Raw genomic sequence first — 20,864 nt, 5'->3', positions numbered from 1 at the left:
AGCCGCGCCTGCAGCCCCGGGGCCCGGGGCACGGGCGGGTCTGGGGCGCGGGGTCCCCCGTGCTATCCGTCCGGCGCGCGGCCGGGATCCTTGCCAGGCTCCCGAGCTGCCCCCAGCTCCTCCACCCCCGACGGAAACTTTGGGGCGGGCTTGGACCGAGGCCGATGTTGTGGAATCGGATTTCCCTCCTGCGCCCCTCCGCCCTCGCGTTCTCCTCGAGGAGGGGGCGTGCTGGCCGGGGAAGCCAGATCCCCCACTACCCGAGCCCGGTCGCCGTCCGTAGTCGGCCGTTCGGGGTGGGCGAGGGTGCGGAGCGCGCCCCGCCTGGACCCCGTACCCCGCCGCCTCCTCGCCGCCCGAGCACCTCGCTCTGGGGGAGGGGGCTAGCGGCGCCTTCGAGTCCTCAGAGCACGCCGCGGGGTCCGGCCGGAGCTGGGGTGACGGCCTCGCGGTGGGGAAGTGTTGGGGGGACTATCGGGGGCGAGCGCGCCCCAGCCCCCCGCCTTGCCGGCGCTGGGGTTCCGGGCCGGCAGAGGGCGTCCGCAGCCGGGCTCGCCACGCTCCCGGCGCCGCCGCTTTGTTTGCATTCAAATCCCGGGGCTGGGGGAGGGGAGAACCGGGGGCACCCGGGATGGGGTCTTGGCGGGGACCCTTTGTTTTGGAGTGAGCAGGTTCCCCGTTTCTGCCTACCCTGCCCGAGGTGCGCGGGCTGGGGCAGTAGAAATAAATCTCGATGGCCTGCCCAGGCCAGGGTCCCCGGGGCGCTGTCGCCCAGTTGGAGAGGTTCCTAGGGGAGTGCAGGGGCGCCGGCCCAGCGCGCGCGGCCCGCGCGGACCCCCTCGAGCTCCCCACCCCTTCTCCGCCCTCCCCGTGCCCCGCCTGCCCGCGCCCAGCGCCGCGGGTGTGTGTGGGGGGGCACCCTGGATGAGACCCGAGCCTGCCCGCTGTCCCGCCGCCCGCAGCCCGAGGGCGAGTGTCTCCTAGAAGGCTGTGGGGGGACAGGATGAGGCCCTGGTCATTTCCACGCCCATCCCACCCACTTCCTGCCTCCCTCTTGGGCAACAAAGGGGCCTCGGGAAACTGGGCCCCTCAGGCTCCCGGCCCTGCTCCCGCCCCAGCCCTGCTGATGTGGAACGGGGTTTGGGGCTCTGCCGGGCCATTGTCTGCCCTGGGGGGAGGGGACCAGCAGGGACCAGGACCTGCTGCGCCGCGCCCCCGTGGGGGGCTTTGCCAACTCCCACCCCACCTCCCACCCCCGCATCCCTAGTTCTGGACCTGGCAGAATTAGATCTTGGGGCTGCGCACCCCAGTGGTTGCAGGTCTTGCTCCTTGAGGTTATTTTAAGAAAGTCCTGTACCTCTGTCAAAGCCCTGTGTGTGGGAGAGGGGTGTCCCTCCTTTTCTGTTTTTCCAAACAGCTTCCTGTAGAGGAGAGGGTGTAGGGTGGCCTTGAGGCCTTAGGGGTCTTCTTGATGTCGGTCCAGGCCTCCACCTGGCTCCGCGCCTCTCCCAGTGCGCGGGAGACTCCCCGGTCCTGCCGGGCGGAGGCCAGGTCTGGGGAGCTACCTCTTCTGCCAGAGAGGGGCAGGGCCAGTGGGGGTTCCCCGAGAGCCTGATCCAGCGTCTCCGCGTGGCCCCCTTCCGGGTTGTTTGCTGACCGCCTCTTTCCCTCGCCAGGGCTGCTGGCCTGGAGCTGAGAGCTGCGGCGAGTGCCATGGCCCCGTACTGGGCCGTCTGGCTGCTGGCAGCAGGGCTGTGCGGCCTGGGCATTGGGGCCGAGGTGTGGTGGAACCTTGTGCCCCGGAAGACAGTATCTTCTGGGGGTGAGTGCCTGAAGTTGGGGGGCAGGAGGGGCAGAGGGATGGAGGCTTGTTGGGGAGACAGGTTTCGGCTGCAGAGGAATTTCCCCAAGTGTCACTGGCCTCCTGGTGAGCTGTGTGGAGCTACTTTCTCGCGTCTGGCCAGGGACCCAGGTCGGGTAGTCAGGTCAGGACCTGGGTCTACCCTCTTGTGATACCTGTCATGGCTTTGGGGGACCTCTTCATCTCCCCAGCCCAGACCTGGCCACCCTGGGGTAAGGGAGAGCAGCTGCATGTTCTCCTGTGCTGGTGCGTGGAAACCTAGAGAGAAACGTGATCCAGGAAGTGTGGACCAAAGCCTCTGCCTCCAGCCTTTCTAGCCAAGTCCCCAGAAGTCCCCACATCTACCCCATAGGCCTCCTGCTGCCCCCAGGCTCCTGCTCTGGCCGTGGCCCTGGGTAGGTGGGTGTGCCCAAGTGCAGGAGCTCTGACTGGGGCACAGAGCGGACCCAGCTTCCTGGCTGTGCACACACCTGTCAAAGAGGTGATGTCAGGTGTTTGTGTCGTCCCTGCACTCTGGGGACCCGGGGTGAGCTCACCTCCCACAGGCTGTGCACAGACACTAGCGAAGCCCTGCCGTGCTCGCTCGAGGTTGGGCCCTTCCCTGCCTCCGAAGACCGAGGCTGGCTTGCGGGGACCCTGAGGCGAGGCTGGCGGTTGTGAGGGGGCTGGCGAAGGGTTCCCGAGACTGTATGAGAGTCATGTGTCTGTGCGTCAGTGAGGCTGCCCCAGGCTGCAGTGCCACCTCCGCCTCCCATCTCCTTTCCCTTGCCGTCTTGCCACCTGTGCTGCCCCCAGGCAGCTGTGCCAGCTGTGTGGGCATCACTAGCAGCCCAGACTTGCATCCTTTTGGAGTGAGGGGTTTCCCCAAGCGAGGAGCACTTGCCAGTCTTCTGTGCCCCTGCCGGCTCCACGGTCGGGCCTGGCTGGACTCTGTAGGAAATGGCAGCGAGGAAGCGGGGGTGGGGAAGTGCCCAGCTGTGGCCGGAGGTGCTGCTGACCCTGAGCGCGAGACCATCAGTCTGATGGCTTCCTCTGGCCGGAAGCTGTGGCCGAGATATCCTTCCTTCCTCCTCACCAGCCCAGACCAGCCTCCTCCCGGGCAGAGGAAGGCCATGGGGGCCTGGGTGGAGCTCCCAGGTCCAAGGCCTATTCAGAAAATGTCCATTGTTGCCAGGCAGGGGCTTGGCTGGCATCACGGGCTCCCAAGTGGGGAACCAGGGTGATGGGGCTCAGGGACCACTGGACCAAGGAAGGCTGATGCTGGGGGTGCCTGGAACGCCAGGGAGGCCTGCCTGTCCGCACCCTCCTCACTTCCGCCCTGTCCTTGTTCCCACAGAGCTGGCAACTGTGGTGCGGCGGTTCTCCCAGACCGGCATCCAGGACTTCCTGACCTTGACCCTGACCGAGCAGTCCGGGCTGCTGTACGTGGGGGCGCGCGAGGCGCTGTTTGCCTTCAGCGTGGAGGCTCTGGAGCTACAAGGAGTGGTGAGAGGCGGGGCGGTGGGCGGCACCAGGTGGGCAGGTGGGCACAGAAGTCCTGAGCGAGCCTGCTCCTCTGCTCCGGAGTGGCGCTTCTGGATTCTGCCCTGGTGGGGTGGTTCGGGCCTTCTGTCCTCCCCTGGAAGAAGTGTCCACACGCAGGCTGGGGACAGAGTCCGCACTGCGTGTGCCCCCTGCTGCAGCTGTGACATCGCTGACGGGCCCCTCTCTGTCCTCAGATCTCCTGGGAGGCACCAGCTGAGAAGAAAACTGAGTGCATGCAGAAAGGGAAGAGCAACCAGGTGGGCACCCGGGCACCACCCATGGCCGGCCCCGAGCTGGCCTGTTGCGTTCATGGCCTGGAGGCCCACGTCTCCGGCCCTCCTGCCCTCCCTGACTGGACGCCTCTCTCCCTGCAGACAGAATGCTTCAACTTCATCCGCTTCCTGCAGCCCTACAACACCTCACACCTGTACGCGTGCGGGACCTACGCCTTCCAGCCCAAGTGCACCTACATTGTGAGTGCTGTCCGCTCCCGGGGGCCCAGCCTGCTCCCGTCCCTGCCGCGGCCTCCCCCCTCATGGTCCCTCTGTCCCCAGGACATGCTCACTTTCACTTTGGAGCGAGGAGACTTTGAGGATGGGAAGGGGAAGTGTCCCTATGACCCAGCTAAGGGCCACACCGGCCTCCTTGTGGGTAAGTGTCTATCCCCAGTGTAGGCTGGGCAAGTCCCTTCTCGGCCAGAGCCGGTCTGCACCCCCCTGCAGCCCCAGCTGAACTTCCATCCCCCACAGACGGAGAGCTGTATTCGGCCACGCTCAACAACTTCCTGGGCACAGAGCCTGTCATCCTGCGGAACATGGGCCCCCACCACGCCATGAAGACGGAGTACCTGGCTTTTTGGCTCAATGGTGAGCCCTGACGTGGAGCCGGGGGCACTGAGGCGGTGTGGGAGGTGCTGTGAGATCCCTGGCGCCCTGCCGCTGACCCCCCTCGCCCTGCCACAGAACCCCACTTTGTAGGCTCTGCCTACGTCCCCGAGAGCGTGGGGAGCTTCACCGGGGATGACGACAAGATCTACTTCTTCTTCAGCGAGCGGGCCGTGGAGTACGACTGCTACGCCGAGCAGGTGGTAGCGCGCGTCGCCCGCGTCTGTAAGGTACTGAGCCCCGCAGCGGGGGTCCTGGGAGCCCTGCCGGCCTGGCAGGGGCTGACCGACTCTGTCCCTTGGCCATCCGCCAGGGAGACATGGGCGGGGCACGCACGCTGCAGCGGAAGTGGACCACGTTCCTGAAGGCGCGGCTGATGTGCTCGGCCCCTGACTGGCAGCTCTACTTCAACCAGCTACGGGCAGTACACACCCTGCGAGGCGCCTCCTGGCACAACACCACCTTTTTTGGGGTCTTTCGAGCTCGATGGTACGTTGGCCAGGGACACCCTGGGGGTGGGGGAGGGTGGGCGTGTGGGACTGCGTGGGCCTCAGGGGCATCCAGGTGACCAGCATCAGGACATCAAGAACACCAGGCTTCTGCTGCCTTATTTCCCTGGGTGCTTTGAGATAGGTGCTCCTTACATACTTCAGGCTGGCCTTGAACTCACTGTATAGCCCAGGCTGGCTTCAAATTGTGGCAGTCCTCCTGCCTCAGCCTCCCAAGTGCCAGGATTACACATGTGTGCCACCGCACCCATCTTATCTGCCCCTTTTTAAAGCTCTTGGGTGGCACCTTAGACCTGCCGGTACATTCTTGTGCCCATGACCACCTTGTGCTGAGCCCTGCCTTGTGCTCTTGCCCCGGAACTGGGGTGAGATGGGCTTAGGTGGGCACCACCCATGACCCTTGAGGTCCATTTTTGTGACAGGGGAGATGTGGACTTGTCAGCAGTCTGTGAGTACCAGCTGGAGGAGATCCAGCGGGTGTTCGAGGGCCCCTACAAGGAGTACCGCGAGCAAGCCCAGAAGTGGGCCCGCTATACGGACACGGTACCCACCCCTCGGCCCGGCTCGGTGAGTCCTGCGGGGTGTGGTATGTTCCTGCTGTCAGCTCAGTGCCTGTCCCTGCTGGCTCACGGTGCCCTCCGGTCCCCCACCCCATGTAGTGCATCAACAACTGGCACCGGCGCCACGGCTACACCAGCTCCCTGGAGCTGCCCGACAACACCCTCAACTTCATCAAGAAGCACCCGCTGATGGAGGAGCAGGTGGCGCCCCGCTGGGGCCGGCCTCTGCTGGTAAAGAAGGAGGCCAACTTCACCCACTTAGTGGCCGACCGGATCACGGCGCTCGATGGAGCCACCTACACGGTGCTGTTCATCGGTACAGGTAGGCACGGCTGTGCCCCGGGGCGGGGCGGGGCAAGGCGGGGTGGCTGGGGATGACCAGAGCCCTGTGCCAGCTTGCTTACCCCTCTCTGCACCTCTCCAGGGGACGGCTGGCTGCTCAAGGCCGTGAGCCTAGGCGCCTGGGTGCACCTGATCGAGGAGCTGCAGGTGTTTGACCGGGAGCCCGTGGAGAGCCTGGTGCTATCTCAGAGCAAGGTAGGATGTCGGGCCCTGCACTGTTGTCCCCAGTGCCACTCCGCCCTGCTCCTCTGCCAGGGCATTGCATGGCACTGAGCGCAGTCTGAGCTCCAGGAAGTGATCACAGTAGCCAGCGGAGTCCACAGCGCCTTTATATATAGCCAGGTCCCCCAGGACTGCGTTCCCAGAACGGGGCCTGGCAGCCACTCATGTGTTCCTTCCTCGGGCCCCTCTTCCTCCAGCCTCTTCCTATCACACCCCTGCTGGCCAGACCTCCCAGGCTGCAGGACGTGTACGGTGTCCCCAAGACGTTGGTTCCTCCCAGTCCCCAGGGGCCCTCTGGGCCCGGCCTTCCACTTCCTCGCTTCCTTGACCGTTTCCCTGATGCGTTGGCATTTTTTTTTTAACCTCATGCAAAACTGTCTTTGGCATATTTCCAGCGCCCTGTGTACTTTGATTGGCTTGCCTTTTACCAGCTATTGTGACTCAAAACTGTTCCCCTGGAACATGGAATAATGGCAGAAAGAAAGTGTGGGGTTGAATAAACACACACAGGTTGGCAGCCACCATTCAAACAGAAAGACACCCTATCCTACACCGCTGCTGTTGTTAGGGGTACTGTTTCCCACACTGTTTGCGTGAGAGTGTGGGGACGCATCTGTTGTCTCTGTTTAATCAGGTCACGGTCCTAAGGTGCTTAGGATCGGGCCGGCTTGTAGTAAGCCCTCAGTGAGTTCTCAGGCTTTGGACTCACCTCTGCCTTCTTTCTCCTGGGGCTACCTCTTGGGGCTGTGCTCCCCAGCTGTAACCCCAGCACCACTGACCCTTCTGTCCCTGATTTTCCTGCAGAAGCTGCTCTTTGCTGGCTCCCGCTCTCAGCTCGTGCAGCTGCCCCTGGCCGCCTGTGGCAAGTACCGCTCCTGCGCAGACTGCGTGCTAGCCCGGGACCCCTACTGTGCCTGGAATGTCAATGCCAGCCGCTGTGTGGCCACAGGTGGCCACTCTGGGTGAGTTGGGCTCTGAGGATGGCAGCCTGGGCATGGGAGGACAGATGAGCTGGAGCCGGGGTGCTGACATCCCCGGTTCCCCTCCAGATCCCTGCTGGTCCAGCACGTGACCATGTTAGACACGTCGAGCATCTGTAACCTGCATGGCAGTAAGAAAGGTGAGCTGTCTGCTCTGTACCCTTGCTGTTGAACTCCTGGGCCTCGGTTAGAGACCCTGCGTCCCTGGCCCTGGCTTCCCCTCAATAAAACGCTGCTCTTGTCTCTGCCACTGCAGTCAGGCTCACACCCAAAAACATCACGGTGGTGGCGGGCACAGACCTGGTGCTGCCCTGCCGCCTCTCCTCCAACCTGGCCCGTGCCCGCTGGACCTTCAGGGATCGGGATCTGCCTGCAGAACAGCCTGGCGCCTTCCTCTACGACACGCGGCTGCAGGCCCTGGTGGTGATGGCCGCCCAGCCCCGCCACGCGGGCGCCTACCACTGCTTTTCAGAGGAGCAGGGCGCGCGGCTGGCTGCAGAAGGCTACCTCGTGGCGGTTGTGGCCGGCCCGTCAGTGACCTTGGAGGCCCGGGCGCCCTTGGAAAACCTGGGGCTGGTATGGCTGGCTGTGGTGGCCCTGGGGGCCGTATGCCTGGTACTGCTGCTGCTGGTTCTGTCATTGCGCCGGCGGCTGCGGGAAGAGTTGGAGAAAGGTGCCAAGGCAGCCGAGAGGACCCTAGTATACCCGCTGGAGCTGCCCAAGGAGCCCACCAGTCCGCCCTTCCGGCCTGGCCCAGAAACAGATGAGAAACTTTGGGATCCGGTTGGCTACTACTACTCCGATGGCTCGCTCAAGATTGTGCCTGGACACGCAAGGTGCCAGCCTGGGGGCGGGCCCCCCTCCCCACCTCCTGGCATCCCCGGCCAGCCCCTGCCTTCTCCAACTCGGCTCCACCTGGGGGGCGGGCGGAACTCGAATGCCAACGGTTATGTGCGCTTACAGTTAGGAGGAGAGGACCGGGGCGGGCACCCCCTGCCCGAGCTCGCCGACGAACTGAGACGCAAGCTGCAGCAGCGCCAGCCGCTGCCCGACTCCAACCCAGAGGAGTCCTCGGTATGAGGGGACCCACCGCATCGGCGGGGCACGCGGGAGGTGCGGCCCCTACTTTTGCACAGGCACCAGCTACCTCAGGGACATGGCTCGGGCACCTGCTCTGCCTGGGACTGGCACTGCCCAGCACCTGCCTGGCCGTGAAGACCTGCTCAGCATGGGCACTGCCACTTGGAGTGGCTCACCAGGGCACCAGCCTTCCTCCTCTGTGAATCTCGGACACATGGGACCCCAGCAGCCAGAACTTTGTAAGGCAGAAGTTGGAAGATGTGGGTGTGTCTGTGCATGTGAGCGTGTGTCTGCATGAGAGCGTGTGCGTCTGCATGGGTGCGTGTGTGAGCGTGCGCGTGCGTGTGTGGCTCAGCCGTCCCGTTTCTGTGGAGTCTTCCCTTGGCCTAGGGTCCTCCTGGTGAGTCTTTGGAGCTATGAAGGGGAAGGGGTCGGATCACTTTGTCTCTCTTACCCCCATCTGTCCCAAATTCGGGGCACCTGTGTACATATGGGGGTGGGGTGGGCAGGGTGCTGTACCCCTCTGGGGGATGGGGAGGAGCGCAGGGCCCAGGGGTGGGCCTAGCCCTGTCCCGGGGCTGTGAATGTTTTCAGGGTGGGGGGAGGGAGATGGCGCCTCCTGTGTGTTTGGGGGTAGGGTGGGCGGGGCCTCCCTCTGGGCCCCAGTTTGGTGGTATTTTATACTGGTCCTCTTCCAGGGCGGGGCTGGGGAAATGTCATGTGGGGAGAGGGAGGGCGTGCTGTGGGTAGCATACCCTCTGCCGGCCCAGGAAGAGGGCTCCTAACAGTGTAACTTATTGTGTCCTTGCGTATTTATTTGTTGTAAATGTTTGAGTATTTTTATATTGACAAATAAAACCGAGAAAATGAAACTTACTGGGATGAGGTCGAGCATTCCGGGCTAAGCCTTATCTCTCTGGGTATGGAGAGGGAAGGTCCCTTGGGTCATGAGGAAGGCTGGTCCCCCCCCCCCATACTCCTGGCTGTGGTCCCAGGGCAGCCTCCCCTGCTGTGGTCCCTGGCTGCTGGTGCCCCTCCAGGGGGCGGGGGACAGCCCAGACTCCAGTGTTTTCCCACAGTCGTGCCTATGGGGCTGGGAACCAGACCAGGGCCACAGCCCCTGGGACCAGCCTGGCTGGGGGCCAGAGAGACAAGGCGGGGGGTGGGGCTGCCCCCCCACCCTCTGGGGAGGGTGAGTGGGAGTGAGGGGACTTCCTAGAAGCCTCTGAAGCAACAGAAGAAGGAGCCGTGGTTTACGTGGAGTCTGGACTCCGGGTCAGCTCACCAGGAGAGAGAACTTCCAGGCTGCTGGCCTGAGAGTGCTGCAGTCCTGACATCCTGACCATGTAGGGAAGGAGCCACCCAGCGTTCCCAGCCCTGCGCTGGCCAGGAAGAGGTACAGCACCCAGATGTTCCTAAGACAAACAACAGGCCGCAGCCTGGATGTGCCGCTGAGTGCCAAGGACGGGTTAGAAGTGGCCAACCCACGCCGACACGGAGGCCTGAGCTCCCCTGAGCGGTGGAACAGCTGGCTGGGTCTGGGACCGCCGTTGCTGTCCTTGGCAACCGTCCACAGCCATCCGCTGCCCACAACCATCAGCCCGAGGGGCATTTTGGGAAACCTGGAGCTGGGCTCAGAAAAGCAAGTGGGGGGCTTGGCACGGTTGGGGGGGGCCATGGTCCTGCCCTTGGGGTGCTCCGAGGGACTGTGGTTGGCCCCTTGCTGGCTATTTTTTTCATTGTGGTACCGGGGATTGAACTAGGGCACTGAGCTATATCTGCAGCCCTTTTTTGAGACAGTCTCACTAAATTGCCCAGGCTGGGCTCGAACTTGCAATCCTCTTGCTTCACCCTCGGAAAGTGCTGGGATTACCAGCGGGTGCCACCATGCCCGGCTCCCTATGGGATTGTGAAGCAATGAGGAGGGTGTCGGTGGCCTTGCAAGCCGCTGGACCTGGGGTACTGCAGGGGTGGGGTGCGGTGGGGTGGGGTCGGGGCGAGGGTGCCGAGAGAAGAGCACCCAGGGTTGGCCAACAGGACACGGTCAGACCACGCCCAGCCGCCTGGTTCCCCTCCATCCCCCCCCCACGAGCTGCAGGGCGCGGCGCCCCGCCCTCGCGGCAGCCCAGTCCCACTGCGCCCAATCCCACCGTCCTCGCTTAGCCTAGCGCGCCCTCGCGTGGCGGCGTCGAAACATGTTTCGACGGCTAAGCCCCGCCTCATCATACGATTGGCTCTCCAGGTAAGGGCTAGGCGCTGGGTTGGTTCACTCGGGCCAGGGGCGGGACTGGAGGACAGCGCGGGCGCCGAGTGGCCGGATTGTGACGGCGGGGCGGGCGCTGCTTCCACCTCTCTCGGGCGGCCGAGGCCAGGATGGCGGCGCCGCGGCCGTGTGGGGACGGGCCGTGCTGCTCGTGCCCGGCGGCGGTGCCCGGAGTGCAGCAGACGCTGGAAGAGATGGACTTCGAGAGAGGTGAGACGAGAGAGGTGCGGGCAGGGACACCGCGCCGTCGTTGCCGTAAGCTGCCCGAGTGGTGCGGCCGAGCCTGCGTCCTGCTGGCGGCCGCACCCGGAGACCCAGGGCTGCTCGGGTGGGAGCCGACTCTGCAGCCGGCATCGCGCCCCCGGGAGGGCAGGGCCCGGGCTCGGTCTTCGCGGTGCCGCTGCGGCCCGGGCTGCTGGGCGGTGCACACGCCTGGGAAGCGGCCACGACCTCGGCGGGTGACAGGTGACCGGGCTGCCCAGGGGGCCCGGAGAGGAAGCCCTGCTGCCTGCAGGAAAGCTGGGCGCCAGTGTCTGCTCTCTGTGCAGGCGCTACCTGGCTGTGCCCCGTCCCGCAGGGGCTCTGCGCAGTCATAGTGACACCGTCGTCCTTGGTTATGTGCTGCCGCCGCCGATGCGTTCACACTTCACCATTACCGCAGAGCAGCGGGTCTGCGCCTGCCCACTTCCCTCACCTCCCCCGAGCCAACCTCTAGGCTAAGGAAGCAGCAGGACTTCCGCTTTCGGGCTCGCCCCCCAACCCAGCGGACCCCCCTCGCCCCTCGTTTTTCCGTTCCCCGCAGCAGCCCGAGGAGCCCTTGGAAAATACTAAATCAGATTATTGCAATTCCTGAGGCTTTTATTTTTTGAGGCAAGGTCTCACTGTAATCTGGCCTCAAACTCATGATCCTCCTGCCTCTGCCTCCTGAGCACTGGAATTAAAGGAGGTGCTGGCACACCAGGTTTCCCATTGTTTTTTGTTTGTTTTTGTGGACCTGGGGCCTGAACCCAGGGCCTTCACACTGAGCTAGTCCCCAGTCCTCTTTTTCTTTTTCTTTCTTTTTTTTTTCTTTTGGGACAGGGTCTCACTGTGCACTTCAGACTGGCCTTGAGCTCACTTTGTAGCTGAACTTGCAACAGTCCTCCTGCCTCAACCTTTCAAGTGCTGGGATTACAGGCATGCACCACCACGCCCGGCTGTTTTTTTAATTTTTAGATGAGGTCTAACTAAGTCCCTAAATTCCCCAGGCTGGGCTCAGATTTTCAATCTTCCTGCCTCAAACTCTCAGAATGCTGAGATTACAGGTGTGCACCTCCCCACCTGGCTGTCATTGCTTTCAGAACAAATCCAAACTCCATATAATGGCCTACAAGGCTCCTTGACCATATTCCTGCTCTATTTCTCCACCCTTATTTCAATTCTTTTGGCTTTTTGTTTTGTTTTGTTTTTCTCCGGTACCGGGAACCGAACTCACGACCTTGCGCTTGCCAGGCAGGCGCTTTGCCGCTGAGCTAAATCCCCAGCCCCCATTTCAATTCTTGATTGCCTGCAATCACCACTATGCATCAGCCACACCTGTCTCATTTGGGGATTTTTTTAGAGGGAGCAGCGGTCACCGGGTATTGAACCTAGGGCCTCACACATGCTGACCAAGCACTCTACCACTGAGCTACATCCCAGGCCTTTAATTTTTAGATAGGGTCTTGCAGAGTTCCCCAAGGTGGTCTTGAACTTGTGATCCTTCTGCTCTGGCTTCCTGAGTGGCTAGGATTACGGCATGCGCCCATGTTCTGGTTCTCCTCTGCTTATTTTCAGAGAACTTTGTACCACCGCACTTATTTTATAAATGTGTTGAATAGCGGGGCATGGTGGCGGATGCCTGTAATCCCAGCATTCAGGAGCTGAGGCAGGAGGATTGTTGCAAGTTCAAGGCCAGCCTGGGCTACAAAATGAGCTCAAGGCCAGCCTGAACTGCACAGGGGGACCCTGTCTCAATTTTTAAAAATGTTGAATATACATGTAGAAAAATATAATATATGTATATATGTAATATATATAATATATGTAATTATATGTAGTTTATATACATAGATGATTACGTTTACATGTAATGTGTATATATAAACACATGTACATATGTTTCTTGTTTTTCTTCTTTAAATGAAACGTAGGCTCCACTAAGCCAAATTTTTAAGTTTTGTTTATCTTTGACCGATCCTGAGTGCCTACAACACCTCCACGTACATAGGAAGCACAGTCTGTCTATCCCTAACTTACCTCAGATGCTTGGGAACAGAAGTGTTTCGGAGTTGGGATTTTTTTCAGATTTGGGGATATTTGCACGTACCAAGATCTCTTGGGAGCAGGGCCCTGTTCTGAGCCCCATTCCTGTTTTGTCTGTGCCGTGTGCACATGGCCTGAAGGTGTTCCGGCACGTGTGTCCTCACCGAATGCAAGCGAGTGCAGCTTTCCCCCTGCACCCTGTCCACGGGTTCAGATTGCGGGTTCAGTGGGGCCACTCAGCGTGGAATGAGCGAGCTGCCGGGGTGCAGCCCGCTCGCTCCCCACAGTGAGGAAAAGGGAGGCCCTTGGGAGCAGTTGGTCGCTGGGGTGGCTCCCCCACGGCCCGGCTTCGCTCACGGAGCCTCAGAGCGGCTCCCTGCCACCCAAGAGGCCTGGAGCTGTCCCTCCCGACCTGCTCGGGCACTGGCACCAGAGTCCTGAGGTGTGTGTCCAGCACCGGGTACCTGTGGGCTGGGTGGCTTCAGTGCCCATCCCTACAGTGGCTTTGGTCTTCACTGTATTTGTTTGGTTGTTTTCTTGAGACAAGTGTACCCCAGGGGGCCCTTGGATTTACCCACTCCTCCTGCCTCAGCCTCCGAGAGCTGGGATTATAGGCAGGGCCAGCAGGCTTGGCTCTGATAATGGTTGCTGAATGACCGGATGTTCTCCCGGTTATAGACACGGAGACTTGGGTCCCGACGTGGCGGAGGCGCTGAGCGGCCCTGGCGCTGGGACATTTACCTGCTCAGTCTTTGCCCGGCTCTCTGCAGGCATCTGGTCGGCAGCCCTGGATGGAGACCTGGGCCGCGTGAAGTCTTTCATCCAGAAGCCCACAGACCCCAGCCAGCCCGACTCGGCCGGCTACACCGCCCTGGTGAGGCTGGGAGAGGGTCGCTGTGACCAGCGCTGGCGGCTCCCCAAGGGGGGTTGGTGCACACTGTCTTCCATGCTGTGGTTTGGCTTAGTGTCCCCCAGAGGCCCATGTGTCCAACCTGGTCTCGGAACCGTCAGGGACGGTGGAACCTCCCTGTTGGGGATATGCCTGGGAGGGGATGCGGGGACTCTGGCCCCCGGCTGCCGTGAAGTGAGTGACACGTGGATGCACCACAGGCCCAGAAGCACGGACGAAGCCAACAGTGTAAGGCCAGAGCCCGGATGGACCTCCTGTTCCTTTCATTTGTAGCACTGGGGCTTGAACCCACAGCCTGGCGCTGTATCAAGAGCTACATTCCCAGCCCAACAGTTTTCTTTCTCTGTCTCTCTCTCTCTCTTTTTTTTTTTTTTCCTGGCAATGTCAATGGACTGAACCTAGGGGTTTTCCAGTGAGCTACATCCCCCAGCCCAATTTTTATTTTGTACTTTGAGACAAGATCTTGCCAAAGTGCCCAGGCTGGGTTTTAATTTGCAGTTCTCCTGCCTCAGCCTTCCAGAGTGCTAGGTTTACAAGCATGCACTGCCATGCCTGTTATTTCCCCCCACAAAAAAGGGGCTTGTCAAGTGGTCTAGGCTGACCTTGAACTTGTTCTGTAGCCCAGGCTGGCATGAAACTCAATCTTCCTGCCTCAGCCTCCTGATTGCTTTTTAAATTTCCATATATTAAGGAAAACATGTGATACTTGTCTGGATGTGGCTTATTCCACTTGACATGATGACCACCGGACCCATCTGTCTTCCTACAAATGAATTTTTTTCTTTTTATGGCTGAATGATACTCATTGTGTGTGTGTTTGACATTCACCTGTTGACGGGCAGCACACCTTGGCTACTGTGAACTGTGCTGCAATAATTGTGGGTCTGCAGGTGTCCCTGTAGTGTTCTGACTTTAATGCCTCAGCTATGTGCAAAGGAGATGCATAGCTAGATCGAATGATAGCTCTGTTTGTAGGTTTTGAGGACTGATTTCCGTAGTGGCTGTACTATTTTACATCCCCACAGCGCCCCACAGCCACACCAACCTTACTGTTTTCTGGGTTCTTGATGATAGCCATTCTGACACGGGTGAGGTGTGGGCTCTGGTAGTTTTTACTTATTTTGAGACAGGGTCCTGCTATGTAGCTCAGACTTGCCTCGAACTCACAGCAGCCCTCCTGCCTCAGCCTTCAGAGTGCTGGGATTACAGGTGTGCGCCACCATGCCCGGCTCGGTGTAGTTTTGATTTGCATTTTCCTAATGGCTAATACAGGGTGGTGGTTTTTCACATACTTACTGGCCATCCACACCACTTCACGAGTCCGCTGTTGGATTCTGTGTCGGAGATGACTGGGTTGTTTCCCCTGCAGCTAGAGCACGGCATCCTGCAGGCTGTCTGCTCACCCTGCTCGTCCCCTCGCTGTGTGGACGCCAGTGAGGCTGTGTCCCACCCGTAACTGCCGCTTGTGCCCCGTGCTGTTGGAGTCCCGGCTGGAAAGCGTCCCCTGTTCCTGTGACTTGCTTTCTTCCAGCAAGCTTCCCTGTCTAGGAAGCGAGCACCCTGCCCGGGGCCATCGCTGTGAGCGCTGCTTCCTGCCTGCGTCGGCCAGAGGCCGGGGAGCCTCCTCCCAGGCAGAAGCTGGCAGTGGGCACGGAGCAGTGTGCCCAGCGGTCCCCCGCTGCCGGGTGGTCCTCACCACCTTGCCGCCCTCACCGCCGGCCTGGGCTCTGCCTCCTGACCTGGCTCTCTGCCCCCGCAGCACTACGCCAGCCGCAACGGGCACTACGCCGTGTGCCAGCTCCTGCTGGAAAGCGGGGCGAAGTGTGACGCCCAGACCCATGGGGGCGCCACGGCCCTGCACCGTGCCAGCTACTGCGGCCACACGGAGATCGCACGGCTGCTGCTCTCGCACGGCTCCGACCCCCGGCTGGTGGACGACGACGGCATGACCAGTCTACATAAGGTCGGTCCCTCCCCCCCGCCGCCACCAAATTTTCTTTTATTTTTTTTGTGTTTTGAGATAGGGTTTCTCTCTGTAACCCAGGCTGGCCTCAAGCTCACAGCAATCTTCCTGCCTCAGCTGCCACCAAGCCCAGCCCAAAAACTTTCTTCTTGTAAAATATAACATGCGGGGGGCTTGGGAGGGTACGTGCCTATAATCCCAGCACTTGGAAGGCTGAGGCAGGAGGATGGAAAGTTTGAGGCCAGCCTGTATTACGTAACAAGTTTGAGGCCAACCTGGAGTATAGGGTGAAACCCTGTCTCAAAAAATCACAAAAGCCAGGCGTGGTGCTACACACCTGGAATCCCAACACTCAAGCTGGAGATTTAGCTCAGCGGCACAGCTCCTGCCTGGCAAGTGCAAGGTCACGAGTTCGATCCCCGGTACCAGAAAAAAAAAAAAGAACCAACACTCAAGAGGCTGAGACAGGAGGATCACCACAAGTTCAAGGGCATCTGGGGCTACACAGTGAGTTCAAGGCCTAACTGAACTACATAGTGAGACCCTGTCTCATAAAACAAAAAACAAACAACGAAAAAGAAGAGTTATAACATATTCATTGTAGAAAACTTGGGGGAAATAGAAAGGTGTAGGGAAGAAAATAAAAATTAATGAATGCATTATCTTTCAGCCTTGTCCCTATGCAGTGATCAAGAATGCATGGTGTGCTCAGCTCTCGTCCTGAGAGCGGGGTGTCCCGAGACGTTCCGTGTGACTACCTCTCAAAGCTGTGCCCCTCCTGCCCGTCAGAGCCAGAGTGGTCCAGCACTGCATTAACCTTTCTGGCTAGAGACATCCACATGCTCAGCGTAGCATGCTGGGAAAACGAGCACCTGTAGCTCCTCCTTCCAGGCATCTATTTACTGCTTCCTGAGGTGTCTCTGTGTGTGTGTGTGTGTGTGTGTGTGTGTGTGTGTGTGTGTGTATCTGGTACTGGTACTGGGTCCTTGAACCTAGGATCTTCACACTGACCTACATCCCCAGCCCTTTTCACTTTTTATTTTTGATATAAGGTCTCACTAAGTGGCCCAGGCTGGGCTCAAACTTGCAGTCCTCCTGCCTCAGCCTCCCAGAGTGCTGGGATTACAGGTGGGCCGGGTTGGGAGGTGGCTTACACTCATGTATGGTTTATGTGTGTGAATACATCCCTCTTTCACCCCCACTTTGATTTCCCCCCAGAGCAGTGGTTTTAAAGAATCTGATGAGCCCTACCCTCCTTTAGACCCCCACTCTCTCTCCTCAGGTCTGGAGCCATCTGCAAGACCTGGGGTCACCACCCACCCACCTCTCCAGCCTCAACCTCCTGCCCTTGTGCCCTATACCTCTGTCTTCTCATTTTCTTGCTTTTGTTTTGTTGGAACCAGGTCTCACTATGTAGTTTAGCTGGCCTCAAAGTCACAGCGGTCCTCCTGCCTCAGCCTCCCGAGTGCTGATTCCAGGCGTGCACCACCACGCCCGGCTGGATGTTGGGTTTTGTTAAAGCCTTGCCTGTGGGAGAGGCAGACTGCCTGAGTCGTCATGGTCCAGGCTGCTGCTGCTCCAGGGTTTCCTGCCACAGTTGGCAGAGGGGCGTTCACAGGAGGTGCTGCCACCACCACACGGGGACTTGCTGGGCTGGTGGTGCCAGTGCTTGCTGACTTTGGACACAGCTCTGTTCCTCCCACTCAGACAGTGCAGATGTGTGAGAGATGTACACACCTGTTCCTCTTTTTTTTTTTTTTTTTAATAGATTATTTGCAAACACTGGTGGTTTATTATTCTTTGAGAGGATTGAGACAGTCTCGCTAAGTAGCCCAGGCTGGCCTCATTCTCGGCGAGCCTCCTGCCTCAGCCTCCTGGTGCTAAGATTATATGCATGCCCACCATGCCCAGCTGGTGCTTCACTTTTTATGAAAACATTACTCGGGATGAATGAGGCCCCCAGCTGCCTGCAGGACCCCCTGTCTGATGGAGGCAGCAAGGTCAGGAATCTGCAGTCCCAGCTCTTTAAGAAGCTCTGCACAGGATCTGGGTTCAGGCGTGGGGTGCAGTGGCTGCCTCCTCTCAGACGCCCCTGCAGTCCATCTGTCGCTAGGAGGAGGAGGCAACGGCGGGCAACAGAGTTATCCAGAGTCCATGGAGCCGGCGTAGATGCCCGGGCCACCCTGGGACCTGGGTGGGCTACTTACTGCAGCCCAGGTCTCTTCCTGTGTCCGTGGGGACATGGTGCTCCCTGCCTCTGGGGGCTGTGACAGAGAAATGAGACTTCCAGCAGAGCTCACCGGACTCCTGCTTTGGCGGAGGGGGCCAGAACTCAGTGTCTGGGAAGTGTTCTCACAGAGGGGAGCGAGGCGGGGCCAGAAACGCCCAGGTCTGCCCTGTACAGCCGTGTGCCCAGAGGCCGGGGTCCGTGCCCTAGGCCCCTGTGCCTGCCAGTGCCTGGTGGGGCCTGGGGTGCTGAGGGCATGAGGATCTGGCTGGAGACAAGCAGGGCCACAGGGCAGAGGGCATGAGGAAGAGAGGTCAGGCTGAGTGCCAGGCTGGCACGGGGGCTTCACCAGTCTGTGCCCAACGCCCCAGGATGCGGCGGGATTAGACGTCTGCCCCTTCTCCGTTGCCCGCACACCTCTGCTTCAGGAGAGGAAGTTCCTGAGCGGGGCAGGCCCTGCAGGGACCCTGGTGCCGCCTGCTGACGGAGCCTCTCTCCGCAGGCTGCCGAGAGGGGACACGGGGACATCTGCTCCCTGCTGCTGCAGCACAGCCCGGCCCTGAAGGCCGTCCGGGACCGGAAGGCGCGGCTCGCCTGCGACCTGCTGCCGGGCAACAGTGCCCTGCGGGACCTGCTGGCCAGCTGAGGTGACAGCACCACGTTGAGAGCACAAACACCAGGCCATGGCCTGCCCCGCCTGCTCAGCATCCACGCAGGCGGACAGCCCTCCCAGGACACCCAGAGCCACACAGAGCCAGGGTGGCAGCGAGGCGGAGCTGGCAGCATTTAAGCCGGGACACACGGTCCCATTCTGAGTTAATCCCGTGGAAACATCTACGCACTTGGGAAAAATAAAGTTATCTCCTGACCTCATGCCATGCACAGGGCGAATGTTGAGCTGGAGCACCTCGGTGTGAAAGCACAAAGCCGAGGAGCGGAGGTGTGGGCCGTGGGACTGGCTGAGCCGCCGTGGCGCAGGGTGCTTCGGCCTCAGTCCCTCGTGTCCTCATCGGGGAGGTGGGGGTGGTCACCGCAGGGTGGCTCTGGGGCCTTGGGGAGGGCATGGTACAAGCGCGTGTGAATGACGGGGTCCTCCTTGGCCAGCGGCCTTTGCACAGTCCTGTGAAGCCGGCAGCCCGCAGGCAGCAGCCAGACCGTGTCGGTAGAGGAATAGGAACAGGGCTGGGGCTGGAGCACAGTGTGACGGCCCTGGGTTCGGTCCCCAGTGCTGGGGAAGGAGTCTGCTCGCCAAGCAGGGAGGCCCTGGTGCTTCGAGGAAGGGTGGTTCAGCTGTCCGCAGAGAAAGGCTTCTGCAGATGCAGAATACACAGATGAAAAGACAGCAGGGCCGGATGAAACGCACCGTGGTTTCCCTGGGCCACTGTGTTTGAGCAGTTAGATAAGAGCTCAGGCTTTGTGCTTGGGTTTTTTTTTGTTAGGAATATTTCTTTGCTGGGGATATGGATCAGTGGCAGTGCCTGCCTGGAAAGTGCGAGATCCTGAGTTCAATTCCCAGTGCCCCTCGCAAAAAAGGAATTTTTAAAATACTTTGTGGTACTGAGGTTTAAACCCCGGGCACTCTGCTGCTAAGCTACACCCCTAACCTTTTATTTTTTATTTAAAGACAGGGTCTAAGTTACTCATGCTGGGCTTGAAATTGCCATCCTCCTGACTCAGCCTCCCGAGTAGCTGGGATTACAGGCATACAAGAGGACCAAGCTAGGAATAATGTATTAAGTCAGTTAACAGTTTCACGTGGGACCCACTGGCTTTCTGCTAAGAATTTCAGATACAGTCTGTTGTTGCCAAATTCCCTTGCCAAATGTCAAGGGGAGGAGTTAAGAGCTGGCTGGCATGGAAGGGCGGAGCCAAAGCCCGACCTTCTTATCTGCTGTCCTGCAGGTCTGCTTAACCCCTTCCCTCCTCGGAGCTAGACTGGCAGAGAGCAGCAAGAACATGCACTGTAAAAGGCCTGGTGCTGTGGCTATAGCTCCATGGTAGAGCACCGCAAAAAAAAAAAAAAAAAAAAAAAGCCCCTGATACTGAGGAAAACAGCCTGATGACCAAGATGTTATTAGTGCCCATGGAGCTACCCTGGAACGTTTCCAGGTGCCGGAGCCAGCTCTCTTCCAGGCCCCACTGTCTCTCTTGAGTCTGGCTTTGCCACCTCTCTCTTTTTCTGAAACGTTCAGCCCTCTGAAGTTCATTTTCTTGTGGCTGTTCCTTTTACCTTGTCCTCCCCCAGCCTCTTTGCTCTCCTCCGGCCCTGCCTGGGTGCTGTTGGAAGGGAGCTCCTGGCCCTGCAGGCCCCGCGGGCGGCGCTGTGGGCTTCCCCTCTCGAGGGCATCTCTGCCCTGCCGCTCTGCCCTGGCTGGTTTCCTTTCAAGTCAAGCACAGTTCAGGCCCTGCTGGGTGAAGGGCATGTGTGGGGGAATTTGATTACGTGGCTGAAGACAGATTGCCTGACAGCTGCGTTTATCATCACTGGAGTTGTTTTCTTTCTTTTTTTTTTTTTTTCTCTTTTTTTGAGACAGGGTCTCACCATGTAGCTCAGGCTGGCCTTAAACTCACTTTGTAGCCCAGGATGGTCTCCAACTCGCATCGATCATCCTGCCTCAGCCTCCGAGTGCCGGGATTACAGGTGTGCGCCACCACGCCCAGCTCGTAGTTACTCCCTAGCAGGACCTGTTGCAGCTCAGCCCTGTCCCTGTGAATGGCACGCCATGCCCTGTGCCCAGGGAGCATGTGTGGGCACCTGCATGGGGCACGGAAGACGTCTCCAGAGCCTGAGCACCGGGAGCGGCCAGGCCCAGCTCTTGAGGGTGGGCGGCATGCGTGGTGGCCTTGGCCCAGGGGAGAGGAGGGCTGTAGACATCCGCTGAGGCCCGGGTACAGATTCCTGAGGCCATTGGTCAGCCTCTTCTGTCCCTCCTGAAGTCCTTGGGGAACTCGGGCTCCTTGTCCTCGTCCTCTGGATAACTGAACGAGGTCTTGGTGGTGCAGCTGGCCAGACCTGCACCATGGAGGCGGGGGCAGGACCTCTCCCAGGGGCTTGGAACCCAGCAGAGCAGGAAGTGTCCCCACGGGGTGGGTCTAGTGGCCCACGGTGGGGGAGGCGGCGGGCAGGGAGGCGCTCGGCCCAGCTCCAACAGCTCTGCTCCCTGCCCTCAGCGGCCACATTCCCGGCTGGGTATTTTGGTTGGTGTGACAGGCCCCCAGAGCCATCCGGCCTTGGCAGGGGCCAGCCCTTCCCGCC

General features: G+C 60.0%; 2 protein-coding genes and 1 long non-coding RNA gene across 3 annotated transcripts in view; 2 read left to right on the top strand and 1 right to left on the bottom strand.

Moving 5' to 3' along the window:
* The window catches only part of LOC106150289, a 3,067-nt gene extending 1,356 nt beyond the window's left edge, over window positions 1-1,711 (bottom strand). Inside the window, exon 1 of the long non-coding RNA XR_001237013.1 lies at window positions 1,358-1,711. This is a non-coding gene — a long non-coding RNA (uncharacterized LOC106150289). The remainder of the gene's footprint in view (window positions 1-1,357) is intronic.
* Window positions 1,677-8,838, top strand: Sema4c (sema domain, immunoglobulin domain (Ig), transmembrane domain (TM) and short cytoplasmic domain, (semaphorin) 4C; the record flags this gene model as incomplete). Its single annotated transcript, XM_013522747.1, is given in 14 exon segments — window positions 1,677-1,822; window positions 3,198-3,346; window positions 3,580-3,642; window positions 3,760-3,858; window positions 3,940-4,036; window positions 4,135-4,251; window positions 4,348-4,499; window positions 4,583-4,758; window positions 5,201-5,345; window positions 5,438-5,660; window positions 5,763-5,875; window positions 6,707-6,864; window positions 6,952-7,022; window positions 7,139-8,838. Coding segments are annotated over 14 exon segments (2,496 nt in total). The 3' UTR covers window positions 7,963-8,838.
* A 1,445-nt stretch (window positions 8,839-10,283) lies between these two features.
* Ankrd39 (ankyrin repeat domain 39) lies at window positions 10,284-18,481 on the top strand. Its single transcript, XM_005400684.2, has 4 exons — window positions 10,284-10,435; window positions 13,279-13,382; window positions 15,178-15,381; window positions 18,111-18,481. Exons 1-4 carry the CDS (start codon window positions 10,336-10,338, stop codon window positions 18,252-18,254), a joined length of 552 nt encoding a protein of 183 aa, XP_005400741.1. The 5' UTR covers window positions 10,284-10,335; the 3' UTR covers window positions 18,255-18,481.
* The last annotated feature ends 2,383 nt before the right edge of the window (window positions 18,482-20,864 follow it).

Source organism: Chinchilla lanigera, unplaced genomic scaffold (genome assembly GCF_000276665.1).
Source record: "Chinchilla lanigera isolate Chin_1 unplaced genomic scaffold, ChiLan1.0 scaffold00069, whole genome shotgun sequence".
NCBI classification, from domain to species: Eukaryota; Metazoa; Chordata; class Mammalia; order Rodentia; family Chinchillidae; genus Chinchilla; species Chinchilla lanigera.
This window is presented reverse-complemented; position numbering and strand designations above follow the sequence as displayed.